This window comes from Herpailurus yagouaroundi, unplaced genomic scaffold (assembly GCF_014898765.1).
Source record: "Herpailurus yagouaroundi ecotype Mexico unplaced genomic scaffold, PumYag 193, whole genome shotgun sequence".
In the NCBI taxonomy this organism is placed as follows: Eukaryota; Metazoa; Chordata; class Mammalia; order Carnivora; family Felidae; genus Herpailurus; species Herpailurus yagouaroundi.
Genome location: NW_024412424.1, coordinates 2,514,368 through 2,533,559, shown reverse-complemented (window position 1 = coordinate 2,533,559; position 19,192 = coordinate 2,514,368). Strand labels below are relative to the sequence as shown.

The following is a 19,192-nucleotide window of genomic DNA, read 5'->3' as shown; positions in this document are numbered from 1 at the left end:
TTTAAAAAAAAAATTAAAAAGTACATTCACACTTTCTTGCGAGTGGTCCTTAGAACACTTTTTATCTTGTAAAACTGAAATTCTGTCCCTATGAAACACTAACTCTCCATTCTCCTGCCCCAGCCCCTGGCGCTCACCATTCTACTTTCTGTCTCTATGAATATGACTGCTTTAGGGACCTCATATAAATACAATCATACAACCTTTGTCTTTTTGTGACTGGCTTATTTCAGTTAGCACAGTGCCCTCAAAGTTCCTCCGAGACCGTGACGTGTGTCAGACTTCCTTCCTGTTTAAGGCTGATAATACCCCATTGTATGAATACGCCACATTGTTTCTCCATTCATCCCTTCGTGAACACTTGGGCTGCTCCCACCTTTTGGCCCTCACGAAGACAGCAGCTATGAACACGGATATACACGTATCTCTTTGACAGGCTGCTTTGGAGTCTTTTGGTCACTCAGCTTCTATAACTTCTCTTTTTGAAGCAGCTGAAGACTAATATAAAGTTGCAAAAATAGCATTTCCATGGACCCTTCACTCAGCTTGACCCAGTAAAATGGTCCATCTTACTAAACTATTGCCAAACCAGAAATTGACATCGATACGATGTAATGGACTTCCTCAATGGACTTCTTGAGGAAGACTGGCCCGTGTCCTGTGGGGTACCCTCCATCTGGGTCTGTTTGATGTTCTTGTTGTGATTAGAACGGGGCTGTGGGTGTTTGGGGGAGACCGGAGAGGGGAGACGCCCCTTTCGTCTCATCGTAGCAGGGATCCCTAACATCCACACAATTTCTCATAGTGGTGTCATCTGGGTCTCCTGTGGCTGTCATAACAAATGACCACAAATTCGGTGGCTTAAAACAACGCAAATCTCTTCCCTCAAGGTTCAGGAGGCCAGAAGCACAAAATCAAGGTGTCCCTAGGGCCATCTTCCCTCTGGAGACTCTAAGGGAAGATCCTTCATTGGATCTTCCAGCTCCTGGGGATTCCTCGACTTATGGTTGCATCACCCCAAACTCTGCCTCTGTTTTCTCTGTGTCTCAAATCTCCCTCTGCCTTTCTCTTAGAAGGACATCAGTCATTGGGTGTTGGCTCCACCCTAAACCCCTGACAATCTCATCTCAATACCCTTAACTTGATTAAATGTGGGAAGCCTCTTTTTCCAAATAAGGTCACATTCCCAGGTTCTGGAGTCAGGACTTGGATGTGTCTTTAGGGGCCTGCCATTCACCCCACTGTGTGTGGCAACTGTCACATGTCTCCACCGTCAAGTCACTATTTTCCCTTTCTCTGCTCTGTTCTTTGAAAGTGAGTCACGGAGCTCAGCCCACCCTTGGTGATGATGGTGAGGTTACATATAATTTTTAATGAATGGAAAATATTCCGTCTAGTGGGTGAACCGTAGTTTATGCAACCAGTCCACTGCTGTTAGACCTTGATGTTCTTTGTGTTATTTTACAATTGGCAACGTTGCTGCAAGGCCTTGGCATAGAGTGGTTCCCTTCCTTTGCAAGATCTCCTTGGTATAAAATTTCGGAAATGGCTTACTGAAGGACGCGACACGTCTGTGGATTTTGAGACCTAACTGGCCAACAATGTCAATGTTTTCCCCACTCGAAAGGAAATATATGTGTACAAGTTTCACCACCACTTTGACAGCATGGGGTCTTACAATTCTTCAGCCCCCCCCCCCCCTTTTTTAGTGTAGGGTAGAGTGTTTTTGTTAATTTGACAAGTACCTTGACCTTTACTCTTTAGGTTTCTGCTGTCAGAAACACAACTTATATTTATTTTATTTTTATTTGCGGGGTGGGGTGCAGAGGGAGAGAGAGAGAGAGAGAGAGAGAGAGAGACGATCCCAAGCAGGCTCCACACTCAGCACAGAGCCCAACTTGGGGCTAGATCTCCACCCTGGGATCATGACCTGAGCTGAAATCAAGAGTCCACCACTCAACAAAGACACCCAGGCGCCCCAGAAACACAATTTAAAGTAGACTGGGAAAAAAAAATAACATTATTGGTTCACGGGATAAGGAAAGAGGAGGATTTATGAAGCATCAGGTACAGCTGGATCCAGGATTAAATACGGCCAAGATTCTGAAGTCGAGATGGGGAGGTCTGTACTTGACTCCCACTCGGGTTCTGCCGGTTCAGAACCATCCCAGGGGTGCCTTCTGATTCGTTGAGCCTGGGTCACGTGTCCTTGATGAACAGCAGGAACTTGGCTGACAGCGGTAAACAGGGGCCTACAAGTCAGAGTTGAGAAGGCTTAAGTGGGCAAGCAAGCAATGACAATGTGACACAGACCAGGTAGTGATTCAGTGCCAGCTACTGAAGTTCAAAGTGTAAGAGAAGGGACGATTAGATTTGGGGGGCTATCACGGAAATGTTCGCAGAGCACCTATACATTAGTGCACCTTATGCCAACTGCAGGGGACCGAGTCCAAACTCCAAGAGAATTAAGCAATAAAGGACAACATTCTGGGCTCAGTGGAAAGTCACACTTCATGGCTTCAGGTACAGCTGGATCCAGGGGCTCACACCATGCCTCCTTCCCCACAGAGTAGCTCCTGTGGAGGTTGGATTCACCATGCAGAGAAAGCATCGTCCAGAAAACCAATCCTAGTCTTAAACTGTGTCACTTTCAACAACCTCCATGGAAAGCTCTCTTGGCCAGCCTCCGCGTCCCTCCCAAGGGAGATCCTAATGAACCTTGGCTGGTCACATGCTCCTCCTTTAACCAATCATGATGGGCCAGGGGGATGGAGCCTTCTATTCTGACTGGCCATCCCTATGTTAAAAGGGCCGACAACAACTGCAGTGACTGCAGTCTGCCACACGGGGTCACCCAAGCAGAGTTTTCAAGGATGAACAGGCGTTTGCCAGTTGGGCCAAAGAAGAAACTGCCAAGTACAGAAGTCGAGGAAAATCAGAAAGGAGTGTACCAGCCTGTGATTTTCTTCCTATTTCCACCACCATGCTGATGCCGAGACAGTTCATGGTACCGCAGTTTCTGTTGTTTACCTTAATCAGCCTTTTTAACATTGGCAAACAAGGCTTGGCTTGTCATTCTAATCCCTCTAACCCAGTGGCGTATCACTATTAGTCACCTACCAGTGTCCTGCACACAACCCAGACCCCACCAGCACCCAGGCCTAAGCCAATGCTAGATAAGGCTTGAATATATACCCCAGCTGCCCTGACCCTAGGTGGAATCACTATTAAGACACCAGCTTTTATGCTGTCTCCTTGAGGTCTCCAGCTGGACTGACCCCCAGTTGCTAGACTACTGCATTGACTACTCATTGGTGCCCCCTGCAAGGATCCTACCCTCCCTTTCTCAGCCTCCACCTCCAATAGGGGTTTCCTGGGGTCGCCCTGTTGATAGGCTATGTGCCCTGGAGTCTTCAAGGTTGGTTTCCGGGGGTGGAAGGACCCCAAGCTAAGGCTTGAAAGACAGCTGTTGATTCAGCGCTCCCAGGTGCCTGGCACTTTATGTGGCTTCCATATTTTTTCAAGCCACACAGTAACCCTGGTTGGTAGAGAGGATTATTTCGGTTTTTAAGGAGGAGGGGAAAGGGAATAACATGCCTGACTCAGCTCATTTATAGCAGCGCTGGGCACCCAGATCTCCCTCCCTCACCAGGTCCTAGAGGGGAGATTTTTAGTGGGAGGTGGCTAGGCCTATGTGTTCCCATCTTTTTCTGCTCAGGTCTCTGAGGCCTGATGCAGGGGAATTTTTATTGAGAACGTGATCATCAAGGCCTCCTCAAGCAGGCTCCAGGAAATATAGGGCCTTCTTAGCTGGAAGTACTTGGCCCTGGTCTTGATAAAAAAGGCTCTCATGCCAATGCTGACACTCAGGACACCTGGAAAAGAGTAGTCACTGGAGGAAGGCACCTACTGCTCACTTAGAAGCTTGAAGGTCAAAGCAGAGGAAGGAACCCTTGATGGTCACCCAACTGAGGCTCAGAGAGGCACAGTCGGGATTCCAACCTACCAAAAGACGTGCCTGGGGCGAGGCTCAACTAAAATAACTAAAATCTGAAGTGTAGGAGCCCTAAGGGAGGCATTAGACACAACCCAATAACCACGAAGCCTCAATTTCTTCCTTTGCAAATTGTGGCAATATCCGGCTTTGCCCACAGCGCGGAGCCCAGGAGAGCAACGAGAGTTTCACCTGCGCATGCGCCTTTACCCACAAGGCCACTGGCGCTGGCGCGCGTGGCTCCGCCCCTTTTTCAGCACTCACGTCGACACTTTACGGCCCTTTCTCGTATTCCTCCAGCGAGAACACAGCCAACCTTGTCCCTCTTGTCTAGCCGACCCCTCCCTACTCCACGTTGATTGGTTGCTCTTCCCTCGAGCCCCGCGCTGACTGGCTCACGTCGCTGCCACTTCATTTCAGCTTAGTGGCGCGCGGCAGGGCGGCTACCGGCAGGAGCGTGAGCGGCGGCGGCGGAAGTGGTCGGCTAGCCGGCTCCCCGCCGACACCATGGTGAGGGCTGCGCGGCTGCGAGGTCTCTCTGGGAGGCGGGGGACGCGGCCGCCGAGCGCCTTCGGGGCGGGCGCTGAGGCAGGGGCGACGCGGAGCTAGCGTGCAGCCAGGGCCTCGATTCTGCCCCCCGGCCGCAGACGAGGGCAGGGAGGTCTCCCAGGGCACCCAGCACGTCGCTCTCAGGGAATTTAGAATTGGACGAACGTGTACTCATAATACGTCTACCTAGCTGCAGTCTTCCCACCTTGCAGATGGGGAAACCGAGGCCTGAGAGAGGGGACCCGGCAAAGGGTCCGGTGAACGCCTTAGAATGAGTTCGGGCAGGGAGTGGCTCCAAGTGCATCCGACCTAATCTAACTTCATATATTGGAAAGGTGGAGCGACAGGGGGCCGATCTGAGTTCTCAAATTAAGCCAGTTCTGAGACTTTCAAGACCTGCAAGGTTCTTAGAATGTTAGCACAAGTCTTCTGTGCCACTCGTTGTCAGGCTGAGAAAAACAGGCCCATAGAGGAGATTTGCCTTCTCCCTGGATCACACAGGGTGTCGTTTCTGGAGAAAGGGCATTTTGAACCACGAGTGGAATCACTGCACCCTCCCAGTTCACTGAAGGAGAAACTGAGGCCCTGACCGGAAACCTCTCCAGAACCACGCTGCTCTCGCGTCTGGAAGTTCTGGACTTAGGCCAGAGAGTGCCTGTGCCTTCAGTGTATAGACAGGGAGGTGCGCCTGGCTGGCTCAGTTGGTAGAGCATGCGACTCTTGATACTGGGTGTGAGATCAGGCCCCGCGTTGGGCATAGAGCTTACTTAAAAAAAAAAAAAAAAAAAATGTGTAGGGGTACTTGAGTGGCTCAGTCTGTTGAGCGTCCAACTTTTGATTTTGGCTCAGGTCATGACCCCAGGGTCATGGGATGGAGCCCTGTAGCCGAGGATGGAGCCTGCTTTGGATTCGCTCCCTCTGGGCCCTCTTTTTGCGTGCTCTCTCTCTCCTTCTCAAAAAAATAAAAAAATTAAAATGTGTGGACAGGGAAGCAGGACCACACAGAAAATCAGAGCCAGGCCTCCTAAGGAGAGTGCCTAGCCCATCAGCACCAGTCACCCTGAGGGTTAGGGAAGGCTTGCACTAAATACTGCTGGCTGTTGCAGGAATTGAGAGAAGGGAGTGTGTTCCTCTCTGCCGGAGGGCAGAATTGACCTGAGGGCATGGGCGGAACCGGAAGTTTCCTTCCTCGTTAAGCTCCCTGGAGGCAGGATCTTTGACTTTTATCCCTGATAAGTTGTTGCCTGAGCCTAGAACAGTGCTTGTGGAAAGACTTATTTTTTCAGTCTGAAGAATGTTCAGGAAGGGACAAGGCATGACACACTGCCAGTTCCCTGTGGTCATGGTGGGGCCGAAAGCAGGAGGTCTGGAGGGTGGATCCATGACAGCTTCCTGAATTGGGAGCCTCAGGAAGCTGTCAGGTCTAGCCTTAGATTGGTTTAGACCTGAGAACCAGACCCCAGACATTCTGAAAAAGCCTAGAAGAAGGGAGGCTCTTTTCTGAAGCTTTTGACTTTCCCAACTCCAGATGGCCTTGTCTCCCCCAATGGTGTCCTGCCCTGTGCCATCTCCCTGGTCACCTTCAAGAACTTCTTCCCCACCGAGTCTTTTAAGTTCTCAGGGATCTTCCCCTTCCTCTAGCCTCTGTCTCCGGCTCAGTGTAGGGATAAAGATCTGGAAGATGGCAAGATGTGGACACTGCTCCCGGCCATTGCAGCCTTGGGGGGACTGTTCCGATGCCACCCCTCCCCATCTGAGCCTCGCCTTTTCTTATCTGTGGGGTGGGGCAGTTATTCCACCCACACCGCTTGCCTCCCTGGATGATGTGTGCATTTTCTTGTGTATTTGTTCAGCAAATATTTACTGAGTCCCTCTCAAGTGCCTGGCTCCAAGCTCGGCACTGGACAAAGTCCACACCCTCTGAGTTTTCCAGTCTAGCCGGGGAGACATAATAAACAAGATAATTAGAGACTGGCTCTGTCCTATAATGGAAGCAGCAGTGGGTGGCCCAGGTGGAAATCTCAATCCCTAGACGAGGTTATTATGAGGGCTTGGCCAAGAGCCTTAAGAAGTGATATGGGAGCAGCTACCAGCCTGGGGAAGGACAGCTCAGGCAGAGGGAACCTGGGGAACAAAGGTCGTACAGCACAAATGGGTGTGGCTTGTGAGAAACCGAATGGTCCAGTTTGGCTGGAGCTGGCTTGGCCTTGTGACCTGCCTGGGGCCTGGATGTGCAGGGGAGTGTTGGGAGCAGGTTTTGGTGCCTTCTGTGTCTCAGACGCCTTCTCAGCTGCTTTGTGAATAGGGCACTGCCAGTGACAGCCGAGGAAGCCGTGGCTTCTCCAGGGCTGTGGTGCCAGTGGCCGGGACAGGGGAAAGGCCAGCGCCGGCAGAGAAGCCTATGCCTGGGTGGCTCAGTTAAGTGTCAGGCTCTTGATTTCCGCTCAGGTCCTGATCTCACAGTTCCGTGAGTTTGAGCAGTTCGAGCGCTGTGCTGATTGGGATTCTCTCTCCTTTCTGTCTGCCCCTCCCCCGCTCACGCTCTCCCTCCCACTCCCTCTCTCTCAAAAATAAATTTAAAAACTTAAAAAAAAGAAAAAAAAAGCGGGCACCTGGGTGGCTCAGTCAGTTGAGCTCAGCTCAGGTCAGGATCTCACGGTTCGTGAGTTCCAGCCCCACATCTGGCCCACTGCTGTCAGCCTGTCAGTGCAGAGGCTGCTTCGGACCCTCTGTCCCCCTCTCTCTGACCCTCCCTGGCTTGTGCTTTCCCAAAAATAAAACAAATTAAAAAGAAGCTGCGTATGCCGTAGGAGGACCCCTGTGGGTCCCCTGCTGACGGACATCAGCTTGCTTTCATGGGCTTTACCAGGATCTTGCTGTGTGTCCCTGGAAGGTCCCTCCTGCTCTGGCCGCTGGTCCCTCATCTAGAGGGGCCTTGGCTGCACTTCTGTCTGCCTCTCAGTGCTGAGTCCATCTTCTGTGCCTTCCAGGGCCAGCCTGGCCCTGCCCCCTCAGATAATCTGGGAGGAAGACCCGAGCGTGTCACCCTGGTCCACGTTCCCATTTTGGACACAAGATAACAGGCTTGCCCAGGAAAGCCTGGGGCTTCTCCACTGTAAAAGGCGACCGAGGCTCGCGGCCCCCACGTGGGAGTCGGAGCCTCCTGTTTTTCCATGGCTCTCTGCACCCAGGCACCATCGCACAGATGAGGGCACAGGGGCTGTATAGGTTGTCTCTTTGGGGCCCCAGCCTGCTTGCCCGCCCTCCTCTCAGCAGCCACCTCTTCTCCACGTGGCCCCTTCTTCTCTTGCCCTTCCAGGAAGCCAATACAGGAAGTGGGCTTGGGCCTGGCTTCCTGCCGGCGCTGGACCTCCCCTGGGCAGCCCTTCATAGAGAAGGTCTATGGGATGTGGGAATCCCCGCTCAAGTCTTTCCACTGGGGCCCCCCTGTGGGGGTTGAGGGCCATTTCTGGCCTCCGGTCGCCACCACCTGGAGAAGCAGCTGCCCTGCGTTGGGAGGGTGAGGGCAGGCTGAGACTCCCCTGCAGAGAGCTTCTGGGGGGCAGGGTGACTTCGGATTCCAGAACTGCCAGGGCAGGGTACAGTGAAGCTCCCGTCCCCCGCGCTGAGGCAGTGTCTCATCCGTGGGACCCTCGGTCCGGAACCTTCATCTGGTCTTGCCAGCTGGCCTGTCATTGAATCCTGGACCCAAGCACTGCCACCCGAGGTCACCCTCCTGGAGACCGAGAGGCAGGCCCTTAGTATGTGGGTCGTGATTTGTGCACCCAAAATGAGAAGAGCAGATTTTTTTTTTAATATCTTGAAAACTTTGTGTGGGTGATATTTCAAAGAGTGCATCTTTTATTTGCCGTCACTTGTAGTAATGACAGATTTTTTTCTGGAATGTTTCTTCCTCCTACCTGATGGAGTGCTCTCTGAAAACCTAGCTCAGACGTAGCCACGTTCGATCAAGGCTGCTTGGCTGCCCTTTGAGGCGTGGGCTCGGCATGAACTGCCTTCTAGCAAATGGGGTCAAGCCAGGCTCTATCTCTTACTAGCTCTATAGTGCCCAGCAAGGTCCTCAGTCTCTAAGCCTCAGTATCCCCATCTGTAGAGTGGGTGTGACAATAACCTCACTGAGGATGAAGTTGAAGGAGCTGGCATGTATTCACATGGATGCATCTCAGAGACAGCAGTTGAGTAAAAGACGCAACCAGCGGTAGGACCTGTGTGCTGTGATGCTACTGATAAGCACGGAGGGCTAAGCCCTTTCCTGTCGAGGGTGTAAATATATGCAACGTGAGTTGTAAAGAAATGCCCTTGGTCAGCCCCAAGACCAGGTGACTGCTGCCTCTGATCTTGGGCAGGAGGGAAGTGTTCGAGATTTTACCACACCGGGAGGCAGCGTGTGTCCTGGGGTTGGGCAGAGTTGGGAGCACGTGTCTTCTATCGGGGGGTGAGGGACGCATGCTCCCGCACCCCCAGCGCTGTGATGAGCTGGCAGATTTGTGGGACTGGAGTCCCAGCCGTGCCCAGAGGCCAAGGCTCCTTGGTGCTGATCAGACAGACAAGTCACGTGCCTTTGTTTGCCTTACAGCTTCCCTTGTCACTGCTGAAGACTGCTCAGAATCATCCCATGGTGAGTCCATGTGGGTCGGGGGCAAGGAGTTTCAGTGGGGGCCAGCCTCAGAATGGGGGTGGGGATACTGGGCAAAGGGTGAGGCAGACCTGCCCTCCTAACCCTCTTCTGCCTGTGTCAGGACCTGGGTTAGTTCTGCTGCTTATAAAAGTAATACATGCTTATTAAAATGTCGAACACTGGGCCACTTGTGTGGCTCAGGCAGTTCAGCATCCGACTGTTGATTTTGACTCAGGTCATGATCTCATAGTTCATGGGATCGAGCCCTGTGTCGGGCTCTGTGCTGACGATGCAGAGCCTGCGTGGGATTCTCTCTCTCTCTCTCTTGCTCTCAAAGATAAATAAACGTTTAAAAACTTAGGGGGAAAAAATGTCAAACACCATGGGGCACCTGAGTGGTTCAGTGGGTTAAGTGTCCGACTCTTGATTTCGGCTCAAGTCATGATCTCAAGTTTTGTGGAATCAGGCCCCAGGTCAGGTTCTGTGCTGAGTACAGACCCTGCTTGGATTCTGTCCCTCTCTTTCTGCCCCTCTTCTGCCCCCTACACTTACACACACACATGCTCTCTCTCTCTCTCAAAATAAATAAACTTTTTTTTAAAATGTCAAACACTAGAGATACATAGAAACTAGAAGCTCCAGGGGCACCTGCGTAACTCAATCAGTTAAGCATTCGGCTTCAGCTCAGGTCATGATCTCATGGCCCTTGAGTTCGAGCCCACATTGGGCTCCATGCTGACAGCTCAGAGCCTGGAGCCTGCTTCAGATTCTTGTGTCTCTCTCTCTCTCTCTTTGCCCCTCCCCTGCTCATGCTCTGTCTCTCTCTCCTTCAAAACCAAGTGAACATTAAAAAAAAACCTAGAAGCTTCTCTTCATTAACCTTCCCAGCAAATTAACTATATCTTTGATATATGCACATCTACACTTTTTTTTTTTTTAAGTAGACTCCTGGCCCAACTGGGGCTCAAGCTCACAAACCCAAGGTCAAGAGTCACATGCTACACCTACTGAGCCAGCCAGGTGCCCTGCACATCCAGACTTTTAACATACGTGTATAAACATGAATGTACTTTTTAAAAATATACATGGGATCACATAACACGTGTTTTTTCGCTAAATGACTTTTGCCCATAATCATACAGTGTGTGATATACGTCAATATATCCTGTTCTCTCTTTTTTACTGAAATATAATTCATAGACAGTTCAATCTTTTTTTTTTTTTTTATGTTTATTTACTTTTGAGAGAGAGAGTGCGTGTGTGCATGCACAAGCAAGCAAGTAAGGGTCACAGATTCTGCGCTGACAGCAGAGAGCCTGATGTGAGGCTGGAACCCATGAACTGTGAGATCATGACTCAAGCCGAAACCGGCAGCTTAACTGACTGAGCCACCCAGGCGCCCCTGAACCTTTTTTTTTTTTTTTTTTGAAGTTTTTACTTAATTCATTTATTTATGCAATCTCTACACCCAACAAGGGGCTCAAACTCACAACCCCGAGATTAAGAGTCACATGCTCTTCTGACTGAGCCAGCCAGGCGCCCCTACCATTCAGCCTTTTAACACATACAACTCAGGGGTATTTAGTACATTCACAGTGTTATAAACAACCACCTCTGTGTAGTTTCAGAACAATTTCATCACCCTGGAAGGAAACCCCATCCCTGTTAACAGTGACTCCCCTTCCCCCAGCCCCTGGCAACCACTAACCTGCCTTCTGTCTCTATGGATCTGCCTCTTCTGGACGTTTCCTAGAAATGGGATCATACACTGTGTGGCCTTTTGTGTTTGTTTTCTTTTACTCTGCATGATATTTTTCGAGGTTCGTCCACATTTTAATGTGTATCAGGGCTTCGCTCCTTATGGCCATGTGATACTCCTTTGTGTGGACATACCACAGTTTGTTTATCCATTTGTCTGCTGATGATGGACATGTGGGTGGTTTCTATTTTTTGTCTTCTTGGGATTGTTTTGGCCGCAGTGACATTTGTACACTCGTTCTTGCGTGGATGTTTGTTTTTATTTCTCCTGGGCAGGTACCTGAGTTGATCCTTCCCCCCCCCCCCCCCAGTTGATTCTTTTTTTAAATGTCAGCATATTTTCAGAATGATGTGCTACTACTTGTGTTTTCCCAAAACACATTAAAATAGACAAGTAAGGGGGCGACCGGGTGGCTCAGTCAGTTAAGCGTCCTACTTCAGCTCAGGTTGTGATCTCACAGTTCGTGAGTTCGAGCCCTGCGTCGGGCCCTGTGCTGACAGCTCGGAGCCTGGAGCCTGCTTCGGATTCTGTGTCTTCCTCTCTCTCTCTCTCTCTGCCCCTCCCCTGCTCATGCTCTGTCTCTCTCTGTCTCTCAATAATAAATAAATGTTTAAAAATAAAAATAAAAAACACAAAATAAATAAAATTTTAAAAAAGAAGGCTTTATAAATAAATAAATAAATAAATAAATAAATAAATAAATAAATAAATAAAAAAAACAGACGAGTAAGTAAGCGTTGGATGGAAAAAGACTTTCCAGACCCCCAAAGCTCACACATGTGCCATCAAAGAACACCTGCCCCTGGCACCTGCCCGGACCAGCTGAGGTGTGCCTTCCCAGCTGTCATGAATCAGTGGCCACTGTTACCCAAACCTCGCTGGTTCCTTTAAAGAAAGATTTGTGGAGGATTTTTTTGTGGGCTTGTTTGGTTTTTGTTTTCTGTTTTTTTGTTTGTTTGCTTTGCACAGAAAAATTGGTTTCGGGGCACCTGGGTGGCTCAGCCGGTTAAGCATCCGACTTTGGCCCAGGTCATGATCTCACGGTTCGTGAGTTCGAGCCCCGCATCGGGCTCTGTGCTGACGGCTCGGAGCCTGGAGCCTGCTTCGGATTCTGTGTCTCCCTCTCTCTCTCTCTGCACCTCCCCAGCTCATGCTTGCACTCTGTCTCTGTCAAAAATAAATAAACTTTAAAAAAAAATTTTTTTTTTGGTTCATCATAGAAGTCTACGATGCCCAGCAAAACATACAGAGGATGTAAAACATGTCGCCTGTAAGATGGGCCACTGAGGCTGGGGGTCAGGGGGTGGGGATGTGTGTGTGTGGACCATGTTAGGCACCATGTGCTGTGGCTGCTGGGTCCCAAGAGGTGCTAGGATGTGTCAGAATGAGGCCCGGGCCATAGTCCCGTAGCTCTTAGAAGTAGGGCTGTGCGGGGCGCCTGGGTGGCGCAGTCGGTTAAACGTCCGACTTCAGCCAGGTCACGGTCTCGCGGTCCGTGAGTTCGAGCCCCGCGTCGGGCTCTGGGCTGATGGCTCGGAGCCTGGAGCCTGTTTCCGATTCTGTGTCTCCCTCTCTCTCTGCCCCTCCCCCGTTCATGCTCTGTCTCTCTCTGTCCCAAAATAAATAAAAAACGTTGAAAAAAAAAATTAAAAAAGAAAAAGAAGTAGGGCTGCGCTTCCCTTGGGGCCCATGGCTGACTTGGGGCCGTTTCTTTTCAGCTGGTGGAACTCAAAAATGGAGAGACATACAATGGGCACCTGGTGAGCTGTGATAACTGGATGAACATTAACCTTCGAGAGGTGATCTGCACATCTAGGGTGAGTGCCCTCGTGCCCTGAGTCTGCGCCCACTGCCTGGGAGCCTTCTGGCACAGCTGGTCAGGCAGGGCCAGGCTCGTATAAGATCTGGGGCTTATAGAGCCTCGGCGCCCTCGGGGGAGTGAAGGCCCCTCCCTGCCCTTGTGGGACGACATCTGCCAGGTCATCCCGCCAGGGTAAGGCTATGGAAGAAGTCGGGCTTAGGAAGGGCGGGGCCCGAGTGACTGGTCCAGGTGTGGTGGGGGCAGATGTGCGGGCCTCCAACTCCACCTGGTGCCCCGGACTTTGCACCTATGGGGACGCTGCCCCATCCCCCCCACCTCTGGTGCCCATCCTAAACAAGAAGGACTTAGGCCTGGGGGCACTTCTGGTTACAGATCCCTAGTGTCCAGGTAGGGCGGTGGCCTCCAAGGCAAACCTGACCTTCCTTGTCAGCCTCTGCTGCCTTTGGTCCTGGTTGTGTATATCTCTCGCCAAGCAGGCCAGGGCGATGTGGCCATGGGATATCCAGGCCACCAGGGGGCGAGGGCAGCCCTGTGGCCCTGTGGACTAGGAAACTTGTTTACCTCCCAAGGCCTCAAACCAGGAAGTACAGGGCCAGGAGGACCCCTGGATGGGCCAGGACTGGAGGTCTAGGGTCACAGGCCTCCCCAGCCCTCAGGATGACCCACAGAGCAATGAGAATGATGATAGTGGTGAAGGCAGGGCTCTCTACTGCTAACCTGTGTTGGGGTTTGCCAGGGCTTTCCTTCTGCCTCGATTCCAGTCTCCATCCCCCTTTTGGCAACAGCCCCCTATGTTACAGGGGAGGAAGGTGCAGGGGGACCATCCAGAATGGGGCTGTCTTGAGCCCGTGGGCAGGTGCCCCGAGGCTTGCCATCCCAGAGTACAGCAGAGCACTAGGCAGCCCGTCTTGCCCCTGGGCCGTCCTCCTGGATGGTTCACACCCCAGCAGGCAGAGTGGCAAGTGTGACCGTCTCCCCTCACCGGTGTGGCTCTGTGCCCTGCTTCTTGTGATGGTACATTGTGGGAGGCGTCCTGCTAGGAACTTTCTCCGGGTTTCCATGCCTCTCTTCTGGCAGCAGGTGTCTGGCTATAGCAGACGCTGTCACAGTGCACAGCCGAGCACGTGGCCAGTAGGTCTGTGTCCACGGCCGGGGCCTGGAAGCAACCGCCAGTTCTCAGGGCAAGGTCAGCCTTGACCTCCACCGCCAGCAGAGACTGGACCTGTGGGTCCTCCTGGGTCATCCTCCCTTTGTATCTACTGGTTGGAAAGAGAGGCCGGTGTGAGGTTCAGCGTCCCTTGGGCTCTCCGGCATCCTCATCTGTAAACATGTGGTAGCAGCACCTCCCTTGGGCAGCAGGCAGCATGGGCAGGATACAGACACCCCAGGGGCCAAGAAAGCACTGGAAAGCTAAGGTTGCTTGGAGGGTGGTTTCAGCTCAGGCTGCTCAGCTCTTGCCAGGGAATGCAGAGTAAGCTCTGGTTCCTGCAGGGAGTGTGCTGGGCCCAGCCCGTCCTTGGCTAAGGGAAAGCTGAGCCCTGAGCAGCCAGTCCCAGCCCTGAGCTTCCATGGAATCATTCTGTTTCTGTCAGGCTGTACTTTGCATCCCTGCGGACTTGGCCCCTGGCCTACCTTTCCTGGGAGAGGAGTGCCCCGAGACCTCATGGGATTCCTGTGCGGGTTGGGGGCTTGTGCACACTCCTGGGAAGAGTTGGCCCCCAGACTTTCCTTTTGGCCCTTAGTTTTCCATTTGTCATGTTGAGTACTTCCACTGGGCCAGACCGGCCTGACCCAGGCACTGCTGGGAAGTGTTAATGCGTGAGGACTGGGGGTTTCAAGGAGGCTGGGAAGCAAGGCCTGTCGGGGGTCAGAGTTAGCCAGACATGGAAAAGTGGGAACAGCATTTGCAAAGTGCTAGAGGCAAGAAGCCCACTGTGTGTTCCAGAAGTTTCCATCTGGAAGGCACGTCATCGAGAGCTGAGAGAGGGCAGCCAGGGTGGGGCTAGATCTCAGGCCCTTGGGAGCCACACTGAGGAGTTTGGACCTTGTCCTTGGGCCAAGGGGGCCCTGATTGGGTTCTGAGAAGGGAAGTGTCTTGGTCTGATTTCTAGGGATGTGCAGGGAGGAGAGGGCTGCCAAGATTTCTGGCTCAGGGTACCAGGGGTGGGGCTGGAGAACTAATCTGAAGGAAGAGGCCCTGGGCTCCTGCCCAAGGGCAACAGGAGGGGGTGTGGAGCAAGGCCTTGTGCTGGTCACAGGGTACAGGGCGGGGGGGGGGGGGGGGGGCAGTTGACATCCTAGGACCTGCAGCGTTGGCATTGCTCCGGAGTCTGTGACTTTGCAAGCCTCCTAATCTCTCCAGCCTTAATTAGCTCCTCTGAAAACTGGCATCATTGGTTGCCGCCTCTGGCCAGCCTTGCCACCCCCTCCCGCCCTCTTCACCAGTCACACAGAGTCTCTATCCCACTTACTTGTGTCCCACACCCAGCTCAGAGCCTGTCAGGAGACATGTGGATGAATGAATGAGTCAGGGCAGGAGGAGAGGGTTCCAGAAGGTGGGTTCTAGAAGGCTGGGGGCAGGAGAGTGGAGGGGCTGGGCCATGGCCAGGCCGTGGCAGTGCCTGGTACGTAGGGCCACAGCCTTCTCTGGGCTGTGGGCCGCAGGTAACAAACCCTGTCCCACACTGGAGGACAGGTCGAGAATGAGGAAGCTATCTCATGTGATCCCCTGACTCTTCCTGTATAAAGGGATACCAAGGGTCTGGAGAGATTCCACTGGAAGGCAGCTCCCCCACCCCCACGTCAAGTCCAGGACTGAGAACTACGCAGGGGTGATTGCAGGTGCAGGGAGGCTAGGACTGTGGCCCAGGTGGGAATGGGGACATGAGGGACAGATGTGCCCTGGCCATCTGTACCCCCTCTGCAGGGACTCCCCCCATGCTCCCCAGATCTGAGACTCCCCCTTCTCTCACACAGGATGGGGACAAGTTTTGGCGGATGCCCGAGTGCTACATCCGTGGCAGCACGATCAAGTACCTGCGCATACCTGATGAGATCATCGACATGGTCAAGGAGGAGGTGGTGGCCAAGGGCCGTGGCCGCGGTGGCCTGCAGCAGCAGAAGCAGCAGAAGGGTCGAGGCATGGGGGGTGCTGGGCGAGGTAGGCCTTTCTCTCCCCTCGTTCCCCCCGACCCCTCCAGCTGGCTAGGCCACGGGGTCTGCCCGGGCCTTGCCGCTGAAGGGTGGCTGCAGCAGCACGTGTCAGCCATCCCGTCCCAGTGTTGACATTCTTGGGTGGTGCCGTCACGGTGCCACAGGCCTGGCTCTGAGCCCCCTACGTAGAGCTGGGGGTCATGACTCACAGGGCTCTCCTGGTGCTGCTGTTTGCTGCCTGCCCCAGCCCCACAGGCCCAACCCAAGGAGCATCATGTAGTCCTGGTGGGTGGTGCTGACCCCCCTCCTCCCCGACCTGGGCCCTTCTGCCCGGCAGCAGTCCTCGGTGCTCCCTTAACTCTGGGTCCAGCTCAGCCGACTGATGCGGTGCCTGTGCTGACCTGGGACTTGAGGAGCCCTCGTCTGATGCCCACCTGCGGGTCCTGGCAGGTGCTCTGGGCATGGCGAGGCACCTCCCCAGCTTCAGGCTCCCCTCTGCAGAGAGTCTGGGGGCCCCTGCCTCACCAGGCTGCTGGTGAGAATCCCAGCTCAGGGCCTGGCGTGAGACCCTTCCCTGCTGTCTCTCCTTTATACAAGGAAAAGTTCATGCCTTTTTGATCGACTCCCCTCACCCTACCCCCAACCCCGGGATTATAAATCTGGCTTAAAATTCAATTTGTTGTGCAGTCAGCTGGGGCCTGAGCCCAGAGGCCATCTGCAGACCCCCCACCCCCCCACTCACTCCTCTTGTTGAAGGGCCCTGGCTTTGTCTCTTCCATCTGTAGGGGCCTTCTGTGTGCCAGGCCTAGGTCCCCCCACACGCACCCCGGGGGCTCACAGGCAGGGCCAGGACGGACAGAGTCAGCCCGGAGCCTCGAGGCTCCCGTGATCATCAGGAGTGAGCCAGAGGGAGGAGGCGGAGAGGGCACTCCAGATGGAGGGTTACCAAGGCCTGGGGGTGAACTGGGCCTTTTCCATACCTGGGGGCTGGCTCTTCGTGCTGGGGGCCACCACTGTTGAGTGAGCTGCCCAGGGGAGCAGAGACTGAGGGAGGAGTAATTCCTTGGGCCGCTCTGAAGAGAGAGGCCATGGGACCCTCGGCGGCAGCTGGAAATCTCACGGTGTGTGTGACAGAGCTGGTCTTGCCCGTGAGCGGTGAGGAGAGGCAGCTTCTGCGGGCATTGGCGTCAGTCCCTGTAGGGCCCGCTGCGGGTTTGTGGCGGAAGGGGGACTGTGGGCACCTTTCTGTGTCCCCATGCTGCCCTGGTCCTTCCGGGTCCTCCCTGGGTGGGGTTGTGTTCTATCCCTGACTACTCAGCCTCCTACACAGCTCCTACCTCGGGCTCCACATAAAATGTCTTAGAAACACAGCCCCATCACTGGCCAGCGGGGGTTAGAGGGCAGAGAACTCCCTTATCCCCGCCCCCAGGCTGGACACACAGAATCTCCCAACGGTTTCTCTCCTGGGCCAGTGGGTGTGGGCGGTGCCGGGAAAGAGAAGCCTGGGTCCTCAGAGCTGGGGGCCTGTGCCCCTCCCCCTGGGCTGAGTGCTGTCCCTGTTCGGGCTCTCGCTCCCCTCCCCCTGGAAGCCATCTGGCTCTGTCCTTTTGATGACTCCCCCCTACCCTGGCCCCAGGCCCTCTCCCAGGAAGCCCGCCCCAAGCCCCCGTGTGACTGGGAGCTGACCTCTGTCCTCCCTGCCATCCCTCGTACCCCTGGGGAGCTGGTCTTGTCCCTTGTCAACACTGAGAACTTTCTGGAGCACCACCCCGCATCTCAGCTGGACTTCCAGACCTGGGTCTGCTGCAGCCCCCTCCTCTGTTTTCACAGGTGTGTTTGGTGGCCGGGGCCGAGGTGGGATCCCAGGCACAGGCAGAGGTCAGCCGGAAAAGAAGCCGGGCAGACAGGCGGGCAAACAGTGAGCCGCCCCTCGTCCCCCCGAGACTGAGCTGCCCCTGAGCATCTCTTGCCGCTCCCTGATGCTGCGGTCCTGCTCTCCGATTCGGGAGTGTGTTCAGAGCAAAAAGAAGAGGCAGGTGTTGGGGAAGAGCCCCCGTCCCTCCCCGTCTGTCATTTTGTGATCCTTTTTACGTAAGTCCCCCCCCCACCCCTTTATTTTTTAAAGCCAGCAGTTCTACAGTTGGATATGTTATTTGGTGTTTTTGGTTCTGTGATGCCGCAGCTGACTCGATTCCTGGAAGATTCTGTGTTTAATATGTCTTTAAAGCCCTCGCTCTTGTTTTGAGGGCGGGCGCTTTCCAAACAGGCTTATTTTGCATTTTGAGTTGGATCCTCCTGTGGTGAACAGACCGGAGGTTTTTATTTTAAGCTGTTTGCACTGAGATTGACAGCCTTGGGAGTTTCCTGAAACACGGACCTCAGAACTGCCTTTTGAAAACAAATACGTAGGAACGTATGCCGCCACAGAAGCTGTTCCTGGGACGTTGCTGCGCCCTGCCCCTTTGCCTCCTCTCTCCCTGTTTGTGTTACAAAAATAAAAAACAAATACAACTACCAACTGCAAATTCCTAATTCCTTTTGAGCCATTGGGCACATCTAGAGTGTGGTATCCTCAGGAAATCACAGCCCCGTAAAAGAAGTTTCCTTTCGAGGGTTGCTGCCTGTCTCGCCAAGGGGAAGTATTTCAACAGGACACTGGTTCCGTGTCCCATGATGTCCTTTTAAGAAAGAGGTGGCTGTTGTCTGGGCGGTGGGAGTGGCCCTCCGGCACCAGGTCTGCCTGTCATCCCTGGGCCCCTTTGCAGAGAGAGGTGATGCGGGGAAGGGGGGGGAGGGAAGTCCCAGGGAGGAGCCAGCGTGATGCCCACACAGCCCATCCTTGCCACCAGTGTCCTGCCCTCCGCCCCTGCTTTGTAAGCACCATTCACAGCAGGTTCACTGAGAGAAGCTGTGGCGAGCGAGCGGCTGCCTCCAGCAACGTGCGAGGAACCCTGTCATGAGGCTCTTCTCTCCCAAGTTGGGGCACAGACGTGATCTGCCTGGGATGTTGAGCCAGCACTTTTGTAAAATGCTTCTGTGCCATTGTCAGCGGACTGATTTTCCTTGTTGTCACAAGTGAGGGGAACTGCGGGACAGCCTGGTGCTGGGAGGCAAGACGGGGCACCAGCCGCTTCCCACCAGAGCGGGTTCTCATCGTCACGGTGTCGAGACCCGTTCTCAGGGGTGATCAGCATCCAAGGTGCTGCCTGAGACAACTCCGCTGGTCGGAGCTGCCGAGGGCTAGCCAGGCAGTCTCGCAGGTAGCCACATCCGAGA

At 53.7% G+C, this 19,192-nt stretch overlaps 1 protein-coding gene across 2 annotated transcripts; it reads left to right on the top strand.

Moving 5' to 3' along the window:
- Positions 1–4,381: 4,381 nt before the first annotated feature.
- On the top strand, positions 4,382–18,434 carry LSM4 (LSM4 homolog, U6 small nuclear RNA and mRNA degradation associated). 2 transcript variants are annotated; one of them, XM_040444940.1, is made up of 5 exons: positions 4,382–4,504; positions 9,141–9,182; positions 12,660–12,758; positions 15,740–15,923; positions 17,747–18,434. In XM_040444940.1, the coding sequence occupies exons 1-5, from the start codon at positions 4,502–4,504 to the stop codon at positions 17,836–17,838; spliced, it is 420 nt and encodes a 139-aa protein (XP_040300874.1). In that variant the 5' UTR covers positions 4,382–4,501; the 3' UTR covers positions 17,839–18,434. The 2 variants fall into 2 exon arrangements, with proteins under 2 accessions (XP_040300874.1, XP_040300875.1); XM_040444941.1 differs by lacking the exon at positions 4,382–4,504 and adding an exon at positions 4,796–4,814.
- The last annotated feature ends 758 nt before the right edge of the window (positions 18,435–19,192 follow it).

What these genes read in the sequence shown, in the direction of transcription:
- LSM4 (XM_040444940.1), top strand. An exon ending in AGGTGATCTGCACATCTAGG is followed by an intron (nt 12,759 to 15,739) that starts GTGAGTGCCCTC and finishes TCTCTCACACAG; the next exon opens with GATGGGGACAAGTTTTGGCG. An exon ending in CATGGGGGGTGCTGGGCGAG is followed by an intron (nt 15,924 to 17,746) that starts GTAGGCCTTTCT and finishes CTGTTTTCACAG; the next exon opens with GTGTGTTTGGTGGCCGGGGC.